At 46.9% G+C, this 19,163-nt stretch overlaps 1 protein-coding gene across 2 annotated transcripts in view; it reads right to left on the bottom strand.

Annotated features, from left to right (window-relative positions):
• CFAP251 (cilia and flagella associated protein 251) overlaps positions 1–19,163 on the bottom strand; it is a 63,524-nt gene that overhangs the window by 14,757 nt on the left and 29,604 nt on the right. For both annotated transcript variants that reach the window (XM_028116654.2, XM_088019339.1), the window contains exons 13-18: positions 18,435–18,608; positions 17,054–17,238; positions 11,258–11,372; positions 10,061–10,224; positions 5,943–6,033; positions 5,590–5,733 (exon numbers count right to left, since the gene is read on the bottom strand). In XM_028116654.2, coding sequence (XP_027972455.2) covers positions 5,590–5,733; positions 5,943–6,033; positions 10,061–10,224; positions 11,258–11,372; positions 17,054–17,238; positions 18,435–18,608 — 873 coding nt within the window. The remainder of the gene's footprint in view (positions 1–5,589; positions 5,734–5,942; positions 6,034–10,060; positions 10,225–11,257; positions 11,373–17,053; positions 17,239–18,434; positions 18,609–19,163) is intronic.

Below are 19,163 nucleotides of genomic sequence, written 5' to 3'. Positions count from 1 at the left end.
CTTTTACAATCAACAGGTCCAGAGCTGAGGACACAGTGATGAAAACAATGATACTGGATGGTCTTCTCCAAACATTTAACACGACCGCGTCCTGTGCTAAATAGACGCTCATTTACTCTTCAGTCACCCCAGGAGGTGGGTGCTACTACTATTCCCACTTTACAGATGAGGAAACAGAGACTCGGAGAAGTCCAGGAACTTGACCAAATCGCACGGTTGACAAGTGGTTCCAGGCAGGGTTTGCCCCAGAGCCCCCTGACCTGGGGGGCACTGCCTCCCTACGTGGACGGCTGGAATCTACGGTCTTCAGAGAGACATCTGATGCCTGCCCACAGGACATGTGTGACGGTGAACCTGAGACGCCCCCAGGGGGTGGAAGATGACCCTCTCCCCGGCTAGATGACAGAGTTAAGGGACACCTCAGTTCCAGAGGCCTCCCTGTGAAGTAAGAGCGTGTGGGACCTGCTTCAGAACAGGCCAAGGGTGGAGAGGAAGTTGGTGGGTCTGGATGTAACAGGAGTTGATCATTGCTCAAGTTGACTGATGGGTACAGAACAGTTTATTACACTATTTTCTCTGCTGTTGTCCGTGTTTGGAATTTTCCAAGATAAAAAGTTAAATAAAGTAAAAAAGGGGCCGTCTCATCACCTCTTAAACAGAACACGCCGTGCTGACAGGAAATACTAAAGTGAGAAGAGGGGCTACTAAGTACCAACTCTGTGTGACATGGGGTGGGGTGCTCCTTGGACCCTCGCGACATCGCTAGAGGTGCGAGCTGCTTCCAGCCTCCTCTGAAAGATGAGGTCACAGGAACTCAGACTATAGTTGAAATGACTTGCCAAGGGAGCAGCGAGGTCAGCCAGATTCTGGGTCCCTGCACTTCTTACCAACATAGGCTTTTTTCCCCCTTCCTCAGTCTGGAAGTTAGGCCAGCCAGTCACCCCAAGAAGCTGGGGATTAACTTAAGATCAATGTTTGGGAAAAAAAGGAGAAGATGAACTACAGATACAAAAGAAGAGGAAATGCAGTGGGGGGCGGGGAATGCTGGTGAGAAGTCAAAGCAACATTTCCAAAGTGAAATGAGAAAGAGGTTTCCACAATCAGTCCAGTTGGGGGGATGTTGTCCCAGATGTATACACCCCACTTCAAGACTCCCAATGTCCAGTGACCTCCTAAAGCCTCAGAATCATGGACCCGTTTTCTCCCTTCGCAGAATTCCATTTGGAGCCCACTCCTGCCGCCCCAGGGTCCTCGGGGTCAAGGTGGCTGACCCTGCCTCTGATTCTACGGGGAACAGAGGAGCATCCAGGCGTGGCCAACCTGAGTAGCACCTGCCCCAAGGACAATGGTGAGCAGGTTGGGGGCAGTGACCGGGGCTCTGGAGTCGGTGCCTGCCGAACATGCGCCGGGGGATCCACTGACAAGGCAGGCAACAGGGAGGAAGGAGAAACTTGGGGAGAAGGATGCTTCCCGGCAGCAGCGTGAGGGCCTAGGTTAGGTCATACTGGGCATTACCTCTATCTCTAGACTTGAGATCCTGTGAACCAAAAACCAGTTTGCGTTAGGTTTCGGTAACCTGTAACCAAAGGAGAGTCCTGACTAATAATCCTGTTTCGCTTTGTCTAATCCTTCCTCGAGCATGAGTGGCCCTAGTAAATACCTCAAGGGGCCACTGCTCCAAGGCAGGGGTTTACAACCCGGGGAGGGGGGGAAATGCAGACTCCCAGGCTCCCTACTTGGATATTCTGACTGGCTTGGTCCAGGATGGGCCCAGGAATCTGTTCCTTTAGTAAGTGCTCAGGTACTTCTGATGCAGTTTGCTGGTTTGGGAGCTGGCCGCTCTAAGAAACATGCTTTGGAAATACAGCTCTCAGGAACACTTCTACGTGGGTTGCACAAACTTTCTCCATAGTCGCTTCCATTTCTGGGCATGTACTTTTACAAAATGTACATTGGTCAAAAGACCTTTTGAGGAGCTTAGAATACCCACTGTGCTTAAGGTACTCGCTCAAGTCTCTGCATGGGTCTCCGGGCTCTCAGAGCTCATTTTTCCAGATGCTATTTGGAGAATAAAAGTCACCTTCCGGTCATACCCAGAGTACACAAAAACAGGTGGTTCTAGGTGGGCCAGGAGAAATAACGGGGACCACAGCTTACTTCCCTAAAATGCAACCAGCCAGCAATGTGGGCACCACAGCTCAGCTGGGTATCAGGCCTTCTGTAGGCCTGATGGTGCCCTGTGAAATGTGACATTTTGGGAAAGCTGTTTGGCAGCGGAGCCTTGAAGTTCCTCTTCTCTGACCCAGTAATTCTATTTCTAGGACTCGGAGACTGGAAAATAATCAGAGGAGTATGCAAAAACTAGGCACAGAGATGCTCCTCACAGCCATGTCTCAGACAGACAAACACTTCAGACAACCTGTGTGTCTGTCAGCTGGGGGCTGGTTCAGTTAAGTACACAGCCTGTAAAAGCATGTCGTCTACATCAAACTGAAAAGCTTCTGCACAGCAATAGGGAATTAACAAAATGAAAGGGTGACCTATGGGATGAGAGAAGATATTTGCGGGGTGGCTGGGTGGCTCAGTCAGTTGAGTGTCTGCCTTCGGCTCAGGTCATGGTCCCGGAGTCCTGGGATTGAGCCCCACATCGGGCTCCCTGCTCAGTGGGAACCTGCTTCTCCCTCTACCTGCCACTCCCCCAGCTTGTGCTCTCTCTCTCTCTCTCTGACAAATAAATAAAATCTTAAAAAAAATTTTTTTTTGCAAACCACATATCTGATAAGGGGTTACTATCTAAAATATATAGGGAACTCATACAACCCAATAGCAAAAAACAAAAACAAAAAACAATTTAAAACTGGGCCAAAGACCTGAATAAGCATTTTCCCCCAAAAAAGATAGTCAAACGGGAAAAGGTACTCAGCATGACTCATCTTCTAGGAAATGCAAGTCAAAGCTGCAATGAACTTTCGCCTCCCACTGGTCAGAACTGCTCTCCTCAGAGGCAAGAGGTAGGGCACCTGGGTGGCTCAGTTGGTTAAGCAACTGCCTTCGGCTCAGGTCATGATCCTGGAGTCCCGGGATCAAGTCCCACATCGGGCTCCCTGCTCAGCAGGGAATCTGCTTCTCCCTCTGACCCTCTCCCCTCTCATGCTCTCTCTCAAATAAATAAATAAATAAATAAAATCTTAAAAAAAAAGGCAAGAGGTAAGTGCTGGTGAGGATGTGGGGAAAAAGGGGCCCTCATGCACTGTTGGTGGGAATAAATACAGAAAATGTGACTTATGTTTATATAACAGAGTATTATGCAGCCAAAAAAAAAAAAAAAGAAAGAAATCCTGCCACTTAGGACAACATGAAGGAAACTTGAGGGCATCATGCTAAGTGAAATAAGTCAGAGAAAGAGAGACATGTATGTAGAATCGAAAAAAAAAACCCCAAACTCACAGAAACAGAACAGACAGTGGTTGCCAGGGTACAAACTTCCTGTTACAAGATGAAAAGGTCCTGGAGAATATTATGTACAGCGTGGTGGCTGTAGTCAACAATACTGTATTGTATATTTGAAAGCTGCTAGAAGGTAGACGGTAGAAGTTCTCACCAAGAGCCCAAATGTCCATTGACTGACGAATGGATAAAGAAGATATGGTATGTATACACAATGGAATACAACTCAACCATCAAAAAGAATGAAATCTTGCCATTTGCAACGACATGGATGGAGTCACAGTGTATTATGCTAAGTGAAATAAGTCAGTCAGAGAAAGACAAATACCTTATGATCTCACTCATATGTCGAAGAAACAAAACAGATGAACATATGGAAAGGAAAAAAAAAGAGAGAGGGAAACAAACCATAAGAGACTCTTGACGACAGAGAACAAACTGCTGGAGGGAGGTGGGTGGGGGAGGGGCTAGACGGGGGATGGGCATTAGGGAGGGCACCTGTTGTGATGAGCACTGGTGTTGTATCTAAGTGATGAATCACTGAATTCTACTCCTGAAACCATATTATACTATATGTTAACTAACCAGAATTTAAATAAAAACTTGGAAAAAGAAAAATAAATAAATAAAAGTTCTCACCACACAAAAAAATTTTAACTATGTGACGTGATAGATCTGTTAACTAACCTTATTGTGGTAATCATTTTGCAACAATACATATATAAAATCACTACACCATACACCTTAAACTATATAAGGTTGTATGTCAATTATATCTTAATAAAGCTGGGGCAAAAAGTATATTTTTACCACCATGCTCACAAAACAATAGTTACTGAGAATGTTGGTACAAATATATACGTATAAACACATATACACACATGTACCTATATACACACACAAATCCATACATCTATGCGTGCATATATACACATATACTCTGTAAACTGTTGATATACATGGACATCTACACATGTATGCCATATAATGCCAACTTTTTATTTAAAAATATAATGTATCTATATCCATATATAAAACAATAGAAGGAAGTCCACCAAAATGTTAACAGTGATTATCTCTGAGTAATTTCTATTTGTTTTATAGTTCTATTTTCTAAATCAGAAAAAGTTATAAAATTAAGATATGTCCTTTAAAAATCATGTTTTCAGGGGCACCTGGGTGGCTCAGTCGGTTAAGCGTCTGACTTCGGCACAGGTCATGATCCCAGGGTCCTGGGAGTGAGCCCCGAGTCAGGCTCCCTCCTCAGTGGGGAGCCTGTTTCTTCCTGTGCCCTCCCCCACTCATGCTCTCTCTCTCTCTCTTGCTCTGCTCTCTCTTTCAAATAAATAATCTTTTTAAAAAATGTTTTCAGAGAATTATTAATAAATGCAAAATGGTTATAACATCAAGTGGAAATATAGGATAAAAATACATATTCAACATGGTACCAATTAGTTTTTTAAAATTTTATATAACTGTTACATCTGTGTAGTGGGATTATAAGTAATTATGTTCTTCATTTCACTTGTGTGCCTTTTCCAAACTTTCCACAATGAAAATTCGTTAAACATTTCACATCTGAAGGAAAACCCAGTCAATTGCATTGTGAACCATGGTCCCTAGGAAGACCATTTTCCCTGCAGTGCTTTTGGTCCCTGGGAGCCCCTTGCAGCTGGGCATGTTTTGTGAGGGTCATTAGGACCGAGGGCTTCTTCTGAGCCCCACAGCCCAGGATGAGCACCCACCTCCCAGCGGCGCCCCATTCACACAGGCCAGTGAACAGCAACTATGCACTGAAAATCACCCGGATAATGACCATTCACTGAGCTTTCCCTATGCGCCCGGGCTTGCACCCCGTGCTTCACAGGCATCACCTCCTTGAGCTCAGTGAAGGCCAGTCTGTCTAATTCCCAAACCCAAGCTCTTACCAGTGTCAGACTCCAGTAAGGAATAAGACTTTCAGGTATATCTTTATGGTAAGTCTGTTTCTAAGGAGCACGTCTGGTATGCCCAGAACGTTCTTTCTGATCCATTTATGTAAGAATAATGTTAAATTTTTACCTTGACCTATAATTATTGCCCCCAGAGGTCATTTTCATAAATAACAGACCCCACTGCTGTTCTTGTTTTCTTTCTACCTACCTTTTCTTCCGATGGGTAAAAGCCAATTGCTCTCATGACAAAAGGAAGCTCTGACAGGCAAATGTGTTCCGACACCTTTCTGGTCTCCATTGTATCAATACCTTGACTACGGAGCTGAGAATAGTAAAAATAGTCTTCCAGCGCCTACGTGGAAATAAAATGGAAACACAACACACACTTGGGCTTCAATCTGAAGCATCCATTAGGACTCCAAGGACATTTTCTAGAAAGTACATTTTGAGCTCAGTGGGGAAAAGAGCTTTGGAAAAAAGCGAGAAGGTTCACCCCAGGCACATTTGTTTTACGAACTTAACTAGATGTTACCAGCAAGTGTTTACTCTGAGGACAATTACCCTGTAGAATTTTCCTTCCCTGCCACCAGGCACCAGACCATAGAATGGGGTCAAGTCTTCGCCCCCAAGAGAAACTGCTGCCTCCAGAGCACTAGAAGAGTAACAGAAACATCACCGTTAGAAGGTGCTCACGCGCGAGTGCAGGTCGGCCAGCGTCGCCCGGCCCCGCGGACCTCTGCAGGGTATCACAGCGCCCGTTCAATTAAGGACTCTAGAAACCTGTTAGGAAAATTCCCTCAAAAATGAAGCTGAAAATGAAAAATTTCATTTCCATGTGGAATCTGGTGGTTCAGGGCACCCGCTTAATGATAGTGACACTCTCTCGCTGATGACAGGGCAGGCGCTTGGCAATATGTCCGCAGTCTTTGGGGAACACGGCTCTCCTGAGGGAGGGAGGGCTCCTGTGTGCTGAAAGCACAGTCCTCCCCAGCAGAGCAGCTTCAGCCGTAATGTGAGATCTGCATATGACCAGAGCCAAAAACCAGGATAAGTACAGGTACACCGTCAACACTAATTGCTTCCATAAAAACTCGGGAGGCCACCAGGGACCCATGCCAGTCAGATAAAAATAACCCTCTGCTCTCTAACATGGGGTCAGGCTTTCTAAAAATAGGCACTGTAAATGGTAAGAAAACCTACTTTTTGTAGGAGACTGACTTTGCCCCATACAAAATGCACATAATACGAAATCATCGTAATAATCCACTAACTGGATTTCTGCTAATCAGGCCATTAGCCTCTTCGTAGGGTTATTAAAACACACTTCAGCGTAGACCACAGTGGGGAAGTGGTTAAGTATCCAGAATCTGGAGTCGAAAGGACACGCGTGCGAGTCTTGGCCCTGCCACCTGTAAGCAATGTTATCACGGGAGATAACAATCTCCCTGAGCTCCAGTTTCCTCATCTGTAGAATGGGAATAATCACAGGTCTGCCTCATGGGTGGCTGTGGAAATGGAGTGAAGCCACATAAAGGGCTGGACACGAAGCCCTCTGTTCTTCTCCTGTGATGAGTGTTTGTTAAGGTGTGCTCTAATCAGAAAGAGCTGGATGTGAATCCCAGCCCCTCCACGCAGTCCAGTGCTTGGGAGGGTCCTTTAACACCCGGGAGCTATCTCCAGACACATGGCGATACCACGTGGGGATACCAATAGTCCCTGCCTCACAGAATGGCTATGAGATGAAATCGGACAATGCATGGAAAGCAGTGAGCACAGGGCCTGGCCCAGAGAAGGCTCAGTACAAGGTAGTTAGGGTTATTCTTTTCAATATACACCTACGCCTCTCTTCAAAGAGTCAGCCACAAAACCGTCCTGGCCGCCTTGTCAAGCCCTGCATAAGCAGGCTGTGTTGGGGCCTGGGGAGGGGCTGACGTGTTCTCCAGGTGGGTCTGAGGCCCCTCTGCAGCAGGGCCCAGGCCTCCCCCAGCTCTGATATTGGCCATCGAGGCAGGTGTCTAGCTGAGAGGGCTCCTTCTCTGTGGCCTCCAGGCCTTGCCCAGGCCCAATCCCGACAGGCTCAGTGGGAGGCCACTTTTAGCCACGTGGCTCTGGAACAGGGCCAGGCGAAGGCCAGAAGTGATGCAGAGGAGACTGTCACTACCAGGAGTGCCTGGGGACGACTCACAGGAGCTCCGAATGCCCTGGGAGCAGCTCTCTGGTGGTCAGGACTGTCCTACGTCTTCTGCTTCCTGGCCAATGTCAACGGACCCGAGAGAGCCGGAGGAACAGGACTGGGGTGGCCCAACAAGAGCCGGGGAAAGAGACCCACTGTCCCTGTGGCCAGAGCTCCAGCTTGTGGGAATCTGAGGACTGTCAGTGGCCATGGTCGTGCTGGGCAATGAAATCCAGCTGTACCGAGAACGAAGCCAACAGCAGAGCCGGGCAGAGAGCAAATGCTGAGGGCACGTCGTCCCTGCTCTTCCTGCAGGGTGGACCTGAGTTGCCCATGACCGTCTCATGAATTCCCCTTTGTGCTTAAGCTGGGTTCCTAATGCTTGCAACAAAAGAAAGGGGGTCATCAGAGCACAAAGGGGAAGCACATTTATTGAAAACCTTCTGTGTGCCGAGACATACAGACAGTACTTCTGGGAAATGAGCTCAATCAGGAGAAGCAGCGAGTACTGTAACACGTGGTAAGTGCTCAGCAAACAGTAAGCACATAGTAAGTGTTCGCAAATGCTCCCCAGGGGAGGAGGCGAGGGGAGGAACAGCAATGGTGGTAACCTTTACTCTCAAAACGATGATGATACCCATTTAACAGATGGAGAAACCGAGACTCAGAAGTTAAGGGACTAGCCTCAGGTCATGCCGCAAGCAGGCAGGAAAGGTGATATTTGAATCGGGGATTTCTACTGTCCTCTGAGCATAACAGCAGGACTAGAGGTGGGTGTGAAGTCGAGCATCAAAAGGTAACAGGGGATTTAAAAACAGGTGCAAGACAAGGGGAGGAGAGGGGGGCATGCCAGCAAAGACGGGGCAAAGGCCCAGTATGTGTGGACTGAACCCTAGGAGAAGATGCCAGGGAGGGAGGGGTGCACCCGGGAGAAGATCGACGTGCTGCAGGGACAGTATCTGGGCCCAGGAGCACCCTGACAAAAATCGTAGGAACGTGAGAGGACGCAGCATCTTAATTTCACCCTCCAACACAGTCGGTAGACCAGCAGGGAACTGTGTTTGTTTACTTGTTTGGGGTTGTTACATTTCTTCCCATTAGTGAAGCACTGAACATATTAAGACACCAGAAGCAGCAATGAAGTGCTAATTAGTTTATAACGATCCTTTGTCCCCACAACAGATTAAATTGAAATTCTCAGAAGCCTGGACTCTGGCCAGGCCCAGGAAAGCCATTGGAAAGCGGGTGCCTCTTTTTTTTTCCTTTAATCTCTACCATGATTATGGAGAAGAGGACAAAAATGAAGAGGAGGAGATTTTGTTCTGTCCCCAGGGTGTCGCTCCCACCATTCCAGGTGACAGACTAGCTGTCAAGGAATCAAGCAGCTTGTTCTGGGCACACGGTCGGGAAGTGCTTTTCAATGTGCGAGCTCACCTCCAGCTTCTAAATTCCCAAATTCCCAAAATCTGCTCTCTTAGCTGAAGGCAGAGGCGAAGGTCAGAGTTGCAACTGCAACCTAAAACAAGTGTGGATCCAAAACAGATTTACCTGGCTATTTCTGCTCCGATTCAGGTTAAGAGAAGAAGCTTCGATGTCTGCCATAAAAGAGAGATGTGCACTTGGCACATGAATCGAAGGAAGGAAAGATTCTTTGGGAAGGAAAGTGCCTCCAAGCTGTCCGTACCCAGCTCTTGAGTGTGACGCTGCCAGGCAGGAGGCTATCTGAGAGGCAGGGGCTGGGAGAAGGTGCTCAGGGATGGGAACCGGCTCTGCCCTGTGGCAGCTCATGGAGTTTGGGAGGATGAGAGGATGCTGTAGTACTTGCCCTTTTTAGTAAGGCTCTTTAGTAAGGCCTTCATAAAGAACAGAAGAGAGGAAATAGTTAATGTATTGAGCCCCTAGCTCCGCGCTCTTCAGTCCTTACAAGGATCCTACAAAAGTCCCTTTCCCCCCATTTCACAGACAAGGAATCTAAAGATCCAAGATGTTAAGAAACAGGCCCTAGGTCTCACAGCCAGCAGAAAGGAGGCTCCACATCCAAACCCATGTCTCTTTGACCTCAAAGTCTGAGTACTCTGTGATGCTCAACCCTGGACCTCTCCAGCCTCACCCAAGGCAGAGTCTCAGCTGAGGGCAGGTGGGTGAGAAGAGCAGGCTGGAAACACGTTTCAAATAACACTCTCACTATTGCTGTTACACAGGCTTCGGAGATTTGGGCAAGATCTTTCTAGCTGGTGTGAATTTGCGGATGACAGAGTGGGAAGTATTTCAGGTGCCGCGTGCGAACAAGGTAGAATCACACTGCCTTCACTGCAAATACCATTGGTCCCTGAAGCAAAACAGTAATCTTTTGTCTGCATACCCATATAGATGGATGTCATGGGGAACAACCGAAGGCCGGGCCTGAAGTAGGGGCTTCACACCTGTCTGCCGTGGCTGGTTAAAAAACGAGGGTCTACACCTGACACCTGCCTTGTGGGGCTGAGCTTCTCGCCTGATCACATACCTTAAGTTGATCTCCCACTGCACCACCGATCGATCCTGTCCTCCAGCTGTGAAGGCATAGCAGCCATCATAGGAAACGGCCATTCCCGCCACCCCGTTGGGGTGGCATATAATAGCAGATGTCTTGTGTGGATTGCCATCAACTGGTAAGATCTGAAGTCCAACCTAGAGAGGAATATGTCATTGAAAATTCAGATTCAGATAACTGGGCCCCAGGCTCAGGCCCAGCACATTCGCATGTCACCTCCAGTGCTGTTTACGGGAAGGACCTGAGTGTCTGGGAACCACCTCAGTGTGTGAGAGCCCCTGTTTCATGGGGTTAGAGGTTCACACACACACTGACCCCTGTGGGTTGGTCGCTTAGGAGAGAGATGCCAGGTTGTGGTAGAGACACGGAAAAGAAGCTTTTACCCATCTTCATGGTCAGACGTCCAAGGTTTTCCAGAATAATTCTGGAATCCTATGATTTTATGCTTTTCTTTTTTTTTTAAAGATTTTATTTATTTATTTGAGAGAGAGAGAATGAGAGACAGAGAGCATGAGAGGGAAGAGGGTCAGAGGGAGAAGCAGACTCCCTGCCGAGCAGGGAGCCCGATGCGGGACTCGATCCCGGGACTCCAGGATCATGACCTGAGCCGAAGGCAGTCGCTTAACCAACTGAGCCACCCAGGAACCCTTTATGCTTTTCAATAGATTGGTTTTTTTTTTAAGATTTTATTTATTTATTTGACAGAGAAAGGCAGGCAGAGGGAGAGGGAGAAGCAGGCTCCCTGCTGAGCAGAGAGCCTGATGTGGGACTCTATTCCAGGACCCTGGGATCATGACCTGAGCTGAAGGCAGACGCCCAACTGACTGAGCCGCCCAGGCGCCCCTCAATAGATTATTAAACGTAGAACTAAGTGTAGCTAGTTTGCATGTCTTTATAAGATTTTTTCACATAAATAAATTGGAAAGAAAAAAATCTTTTGGTGACCACGTGTCTTCATGGGAGTACAGAAAATGCAGTAACTGCTCTGAAATGCTTCCTAAGACCCAATTTTCACTCATTTATGGCAATTTTCAGTATCACTGTTGACCAAGATGAAGTAGCTGGGCTTGGCTGTGACACCCGGCATCCCAGAGTCTGATTCTACTTGGGGCTGACTGTTAATCAAACCACAGAGAGTCATCTCCCCAGGCAGAGAGCAAAGGCTGATACCTTGTCTCTGTTAATAAACACCATGTAGCGTTTCTGCAGTTCCAAGGTGGTTTTCACTGGGAGGATTTGTATCTGCTCAATGGGAGACCCAAAAACTGGCCCAAGAAGTGTCTTTCTGCATGAGAAAAAGAAAAGAAACATTTTTTTTTTGGAATCCACAAATCTGAACGTAGGTTTCATGACTAGCTACCTTTCATGATACCGTACACATTTTGCATTCCCAATTTCCTGTCCTGTCATTCAGCGAAGAACCTCCCTCTCAACCGCTGCTAACAGCTGCCGTAAATAAGGGACAACAGCTCCAAACAGTAAATGCTCCAGGGAAAGTCTGATTGTGAAGAATGCTTTCGTGGTGGAGGCTCTGAGTTTCCTCCTTGACAGCTGAGTGAAGGGAACATTATGCCTCGAGAATGTGTACAGGAACAAGGGACGAGAAAAACACGGTGAGGAAGTGCTATGTGTTGCCAGGATGTAGGAAGACACCCCTTCCCCAGTGGCAGGCCAAGAGATCAGAATGAGGTGCCGTCCGTGGCTCGAGACACCTGACATACAGGTCTGCAAGTGCAACACACAGACTTCCGAAACACTGTCTGTGAAAATAATTGTGATGAATGGTGCCCAGGCAATGGTCAGACTTCCTTAACTCTGACTCTGTTAGGAATCTGATCCAAGGTGAGGTTACAGCACATTACCCTAAACCCAGAGCAGTACTTTCCCTGAAGGGAGCAAAACAGGAGCTTCAGGATTCCCGGCTCACACAGGTACCTTCTGAGGCCTCAGGGGAGTCCTGCTGTGTTTTATTCTTAATTATGTATCCTTTTTTTCTTTTTAACAGGGCCCACAAAATTGAATACACTTCACATCCCACAAAAGCTGGATCTGCTCCTGTGTAACCATTACCATCTTTTTATATGATAAGCCTCTCATGGTTTAGATGTGTTTTCTTCCTGTGTCCCCTGTGCCCAGCCCATGACTGGTGGGGACAGTACACACTCCAGGTGTGTGCACTGACTAAATGAGGCGCAAATCCATTAAGCAGTCTTTTTTAAGGACCTTCTGTGCCAGGCGCTATGTGAGGTGCTCGGGATACAGACGTGAGTGAGATTTGGTCACTGCACTGAGCTCACAGCCTGACAAGAGATGACAGACATGGAAGCACTGAGGGGAGAGGTGTAGGAACAAGCGAGTTCAGGGCTCAGAGACTGCTCTGAGGAAGGAGACATGTGAGCTGGGTCTGCAGTGATGAGCTGGAAAGGTAGAGAATATGGAGGTGACAGACAACAGGCGGCAAACACGGGTGGTGCAAGGGCGTGGGAAGTGGACTGTTGGAAAAGTGAAGAAAACAAAAGGGGGCAGGAGCAGTAGGTGGGGGGCGGTGAGCTGAGCAAGGGGGCCAGGGCCAGCTGCGAGGGTGCCACGGAGGGGTGGGCTCAGGTGGGTGATCCACGGTCAAGTTCATATAGATGGAGACTTAGGTGAGGTGTCAGAAATGCTAAATGGCCACCTGAGGGATCATGCACCAGCTAGCTGCAGGTCACCCTGAGTAGCGATGTCTGAGGACCTTCCCCGAGCACCGCCAAGTGGACAGAGGCAGGGAGAGCATGGCTATGGGCAGACTCTGGTTTGAATCCTGGCTCGGACCCTTAAAGAGTAGGGCAAGGCTGTGGAGAACGTGGAGCCACCGCATGCTATTGCTGGCGCTGCTTTGGGAAACAGTCTGGTGGTTCCTCAAATGGTTCAACAGAGTTACCATGACCTGGTCATTCCACTCCTAGGTCTCTGCCCAAGAGACATGAAGCAGGTGTCTGCGCAGAAACCTACACACAAATAAATGTTCACAAAAATAGCTCTGAACGGAGATGACCCAAATGTCCAACAACAGGTGGATAAATAGGGTATGTCTATAGAGTGGAATATGATCCAGCCATAAAAAAGGAATGAAACACTGTCATACACTATACCATGGACGAGCTCTGAAGAATCTTGCTGACTGAAAGAAGCCAGACACAAGAAGTCACATATTATATGATTCCACTTAAATGAAATATCCAGAATAGACAAAGCCACAGAGACAACACAGCTTGGTGGTTGCCAGGGGTGGGGCAGGAGTAGGGGCAGGGAGGGAGGGAATGGGGCTTGGTTTTGGGGTGATGGAAATGCTCTTGAATTAGACAGTGGTGATGGTTGCACAACTTTGCAAATATAGTAAAAATCCCTGGAAAGGGGTAAACTTTATGATATGTAAATTATATCCTAATTTAAATTATAAATAAGAAAAAGGGGGGGAAAAAGTCAAACTATTCAGCATCCTGGTGCCTCAGGTTCCTCACCAGTAAATAGGGACAATGACACACCTTCCCCCTGAGACCGTGGTGAATAGTAAGTCGGTTAATATACGTAAAGCACTCAGAACAATTTCTGACACATAGGAGGGCCATGTAACTGTCACCTAGCTTTGTTAAATGTATCTGACAATTTCGTAAAGTTAGTATCTTTTGCTTCTGATTGAAAAAGTATCACATACTCATTGTGAACAGTTTCACACATTTAGACGTGCACAGGATAGATAATCTACCTAGACCGCCACATTGCTGCACCCTTTAATCCCCAAGTAATCATGGGTAAGTTTGGTGTCTAGGACGCGAGAATTTCTTTTATATATTCTAACCTATATAATTATAATGTTATGTGAAAAGTAGATAAATTATAGAAATGTAATTTTATAGGAAAATGTGTTACGTCTTGGAGATATTTCCATGTTACTACACAGAGAGCTTACTTTTTCTTTTCTAAAAGCAGCATCATGTTTCAGTGTAGTGACGAGTCATTATTTAACTAATCCCCTATTAATGGACATCTGGATTGTTTCCAATTTTGGAAAATATTTTCGAGCAAGACATCCTTTTACTTATGTCTTGGCATACTGTGTGAGGACTTCTGTGGGCTACATTCCTAGACATCAGATGACATGATGCAATTTAGCAAAGCTCTCCCAAAAGGACACCCCAGTTTCCGCATCCCCCCAACAGCCAGTGAGAGTGCCCACCCACTTATACTTTGCCAACACTGTGCCCTGTCAATCATTTTTATCTTGCTAATCTGATTTGTGAAAAATGATGTCCTGTTTTCATTTGCATCTTTGATACACTAGTGAACATCTGCTCATAGGTTCATTGGCCTCTTTCTGCGAACTGCCTTTCAAGTTCTAAATATTTTAAGTGCATTTTGTGTTCCCTCTCTTGCTGTGTCTCTCTCTGTCGGATAAATAAAATCTTTAAAAATTAAAAAAATTAAATTGTTTTGGATAAGTCCCGCCCCATGAAAAGGCAATTCCTTCCCAATTAAGCTGTGGTTATGAGGCTTCGTTATTCCTACAACTTAAAAGATGCTTTATGCAAGGGGCTTTACTTTGGAGTGATGGAGATGTTCTGGAACTAGATATAGGTGTTGGTTGCATGACATTGTGAATGCATTAAATGCTACTAAGTTGTTGACTTTAAAATGGTTAGGTTTTTTTTAAGATTTTATTTATTTGAGAGAGAGCATGAGAGGGGGGAGGGGCAGAGAGAGAGGGAGCGAGAGAATCTCAAGCAGACTCCCGCTGAATGCAGAGAACCGCAGGCAGGGTTCAAGCCCACAACCCCAAGATCATGACCTGAACGGAAATCAAGAGTCAGACACCCTACTGACTGAGCCAACCAGGCACCCCTAAAATGGTCAGTTTTTATGTTTTACATTACTGAATTTCACTTTGATAAATTATTTTTTTAAAAGATGCTTTATAAAAGAAATTTTAAAATAAAAATAAAAAGGGGTGCCTGGGTGGCTCAGTCAGTTGGGCGTCTGCCTTCAGCTCAGGTCGTGATCCTGGGGTCCTGGGATCGAGCCCCGCATCAGGCTCCCTGCTCCGTGGGGAGCCTGCCTCTCCCTCTCCTCCCTGGCTCCTGCTCTGTTGCTATCTCTGTCTCTCTCAAATAAATAAATAAAATCTTTTTAAAAAATAAAATAAAAACAAAAAGATGCCTTATGCTAATTTCCAATTGTCAGGGGCAGAAACTCCAAACTATGTGGCTCGAAGTCCCTGCTTAGTAACTGTTAGTGGGAACTTGGAGCCTGGGGCCCTTCCTCCCCAATCTACCTGCTCAGTGAACTCAGATTTACTCCGGACTTGCATATCTGTGGGATATTCCATGTCCAAAAAGTTTGTATCCATTAAAGATGATGTATGAAGATTCTGAGATCTTCCTAAAATTCCTTTTCTACCTATTTCTTTCAAATGTCTCCTTCCTAGCGTTTTAATATTTAAAAAAAAATTGTGCTGGATTTCTTTCCTGTTCCTGCCACATGACATGGCATTTCTCAATCATTTTTCCTTGTACCCTTCTGGAAACAAATGTTTAAAAGAGAAGAAGATTATGATGATGATCTTGGGTGATCCTGGCCTTTGAGGACCTATCTTCCTGAGAAACACTTCATGACGCCGATCTTCCTCAAGCGTGGGGCCAGCTACTGCTGGCTTTGCACTTCCTTTGACCTCTCCGGTGAGGTCACTAATGCATTCTCACCTGTTGTTCAGTCTCAGTGCCTCTGCTCTTTCCAGATGTACCCACGAGGCAGCCAAACCACAGGAGGAGAGGGGATGCCCTCTAGGGCTGACTAGGTAGGAGCCCACGGCCAGGGCTGCACCTGGGCCCAGTAGTGCCAAGTAGAGGACAGAGCCAGAACTAGGCTCAAGGGTTAAGTCCCGCCCCATCCTGAGCAGCAAGTTCTGTCACCTCTCTGAACCTCAGTGGGATACTACTTGGTGGTGGGGGGAGGGGCGTTGCTGAAGATGAATGCAGATCCCTGGTACAAGGATGATGCACCATGATCTGTATCTATCACAAGGAGCAAACCCGGGGAGCCCCGGGCCTAGCAGCACAAGGGCCAACCACAGACGTAGGCCTATTTCAGGACAGAGGAGCTGCTGCTCAGAGATGCAGAGCTTTGGATGCCCTGGGCTTGGTCCTTCGGCCACTCTTCTATCTGCTTTTCCCTTCTGGAGTCTTCTCTTGTCTCATGGCTCTAAAGTACCATGTGCTCCTGACCTCAAATGTGGACCTCAGCCCAGCCTCTCCCACAAACTCCACTCCCCTACCAAGATGCAAATTCCATGGCGGCAGGAACACTGCTGTTGGCATCCCTACCTTCAGCACCTCGGACAGAACCTGGCTCAGGTAGAGGCTGGGTAAATACTGAGTGAACATGTGAATGCCATCAGGTAAACTTAAAAACTCCCTTAGGAACTCAGAGTAAGGAAAATCGCACAATTAGGGGCACCTGGTTGGCTCAGTCAGGAGAGCATGTGATTCTTGATCTCGGGGTTCAGTTTGAGCCCCACAATGGGTATAGACATTACCTTAAAAAAATAATAAAATCGTTTTTAAAAAATCGCACAATTGGTAATTTTCAAGTGAAAATACATGTTTTTTTATCCACGAGACAAAGATGGGAGAGTTTATAAAGCATCAGCGACTTTGCGGGTTCCTTCCCTGGGTCTTAGGCACTGAGCTCTGGGTCCCTCATCTCTGTGCAGTGCTGGGCTCTGGATTTGCTCCTGCCTCTGGCAACTTCCCAGCCACCTTACCCTGGGTGAGAATTACTCAACTCTTCTGTGCCTCAGTTTCCTCCCCTGCATAGTGAGTGACAGTAAAGGTAGCCAAGCTGCTCGCAGGTCTGTAACTTGGGACTTAAAAGAAGCCGGGGGCAGAGAAACTGATCTAGGCATCACATCAGTGGGAAGCTCCTCATGCTTACCTGCACATTTTGGTGGTAGAATTAAAAAGTTTCACTTTGTAGCCACTGTTGCAAATGAGCAGAAAGAGTTCCTTGGTGAGTGGTGGGTACCAGACCATACAGGTGGGATAGTTGCCCTGGTCGGTGCGGTGAATGTCCAGGACCTCCAGGTTGTCTCTGTAGCTCTTGAGAAGATTATATTCAATCTGCAGAGGAGGCCAGATAGACACACATGAGGACTGAGCCAAAGGAAGGCAGCCAACAGTCCTAGTCTGGGAGAGACAGTATTGGTCCTCCTAAGGGAAGACTTGCCTAGACCCTCACTCCTCATAGGCTGCCATGATGGAGCATTCCTTCTGAGCAAAGACAATGTGCTAAGTGCTATAAAAACATGATGCCACTTAACACTCCTGACTCCCCTGCCAAGTCATGCTGTTGTGCCCATTTTACAGATTAGAAAACAGATGTTCAGAGATGTTCAGACCTTGGCTTGCCCAAGGTCACACAGCTAAGAAGTGGTAGGGTGAGAATTCAAATTTAGGTCCAAACAGACTCCAAAACCTGAACTCTCACAGTTGTGTTATACTGTCTCCCTTACCATTATCTTGGGAACTCCTTGAGAGTAGGAACTAATTCATATCTAAATCTCATCACTTAACAGTCATAAATTAGCAGCTTGCTGAATTTCATCCATAGGTAGGTTTTGGTGGCCAGCCCATAATGAATGGATGATTGGATGGCCATAATAAAGGACAGAGGGGGATGGAAGAAAGAGAGGGAGCGAGGAACAAAGTTAAGACAGATACAGATCTTCTTTGACTCACGATGGGGTTACATTCCAATAAACCACTGTAAGTTGAAAATGCCATAGATCAAAAGTGCATTTAATACACCTAACCTACCAAACTCCATAGCCTAACCTGGCCCACCCTAAACATGCTCAGAACACTGACGTAAGCCTACAGTTGGGCGAAATCACCCACCACGAAGACTAGTTTATAATGGAGTGTTGACTATCCCATGTAATTTATTGAATTCTGTGCGGAGAGTGACAAACAGAATGGCCGTGTGGGTGCAGGAGGCTATCGGTGCGCCGGCTGTCGAGCCCCATGGTTGCGTGGCTCACAGGGAACTGTGGCCGCGGCCCAGCACCACAAGAGAGGATGGGACAAGACCCAAATTCAAAATGCCAAGTGCATTTTCTACTGAAAGGAGTATCGCTTCTGCACATTCTGGAGACCAAGTGTCGACTCAGAAAGGTTTATGCTACCTCATTGTACACTCATTTTCTCCAACAAGCACCCAGACTGTGGGCCTGGCTCTATGCCAGATGCCAGGGACACAACAAGAATGAAACACCCACCATCCCGGTGGCAAGGTAAATGGACACTGAACAGCTCACCAAGAGCCTGTCTCTCCCGAGGCTCAGCAGTCTCGGCTCATTGCTGTCCAGATGAACCCCAAACAGGAGACTGCGAATGCTTTTGCGATGAGAACGAAGCCTTGCCAGATATTCCCAAACCCGGTGTCCATTTTTGACTACCACCATGTAAACGGCCACAGTAAAGTGTACATCCTGAATAGGAGCCAAAGAGCAGAAGTTATTCCTTTTTAAGTTTTGTAACTTAAAAATCATCACCATGTTTTTCATACTTATGTTGCCTTTAGAATATTTTATCCAAAAAGATATTTTAGTCTATCTGAGCAAGTAAAAAAATCACACCCATTTTACAGATGAGAAAATTACAGTTAAAAGTAGATAACCCACAAAGGTAAGGGGCAGGGGGAGAAAGCATCTACCTGACACCGTGGCCTTACGCTTCTTTCCAGTCCCCAGCTCATTCTGTGTGGAAAACTGAGACCCTGACTCTTTTTGCCTTTGTTCTCCCTACTCTGTATCCAGCAACACAAAATGAAAAAGGTATGAGTTCTAAAAAGTATCGTGGCTGAGAGTGAGCTGGGTGGGAGAGTGTGCGAGAGCAGCCTGAAGGGAAAGGGGTACCTGGGTCAGGAGCCGCAGGGGTGAGGAGGCTCAGCAGCGGGCCTGTAAAGGTGGGGAGCACACAGACCAGGGGAGGTGCCGGGCACAGAGGTTGGGGGTGGGGGAGCGGCAGAGACGTGGGAAGCAACC

Source organism: Eumetopias jubatus, unplaced genomic scaffold (genome assembly GCF_037043125.1).
Source record: "Eumetopias jubatus isolate StellerSeaLion01/CBP00866 unplaced genomic scaffold, mEumJub1_p1.0 scaffold_16, whole genome shotgun sequence".
In the NCBI taxonomy this organism is placed as follows: Eukaryota; Metazoa; Chordata; class Mammalia; order Carnivora; family Otariidae; genus Eumetopias; species Eumetopias jubatus.
The sequence above is the reverse complement of the archived record's forward strand: the minus strand, read 5'-3'. Positions and strand labels throughout refer to the sequence as shown.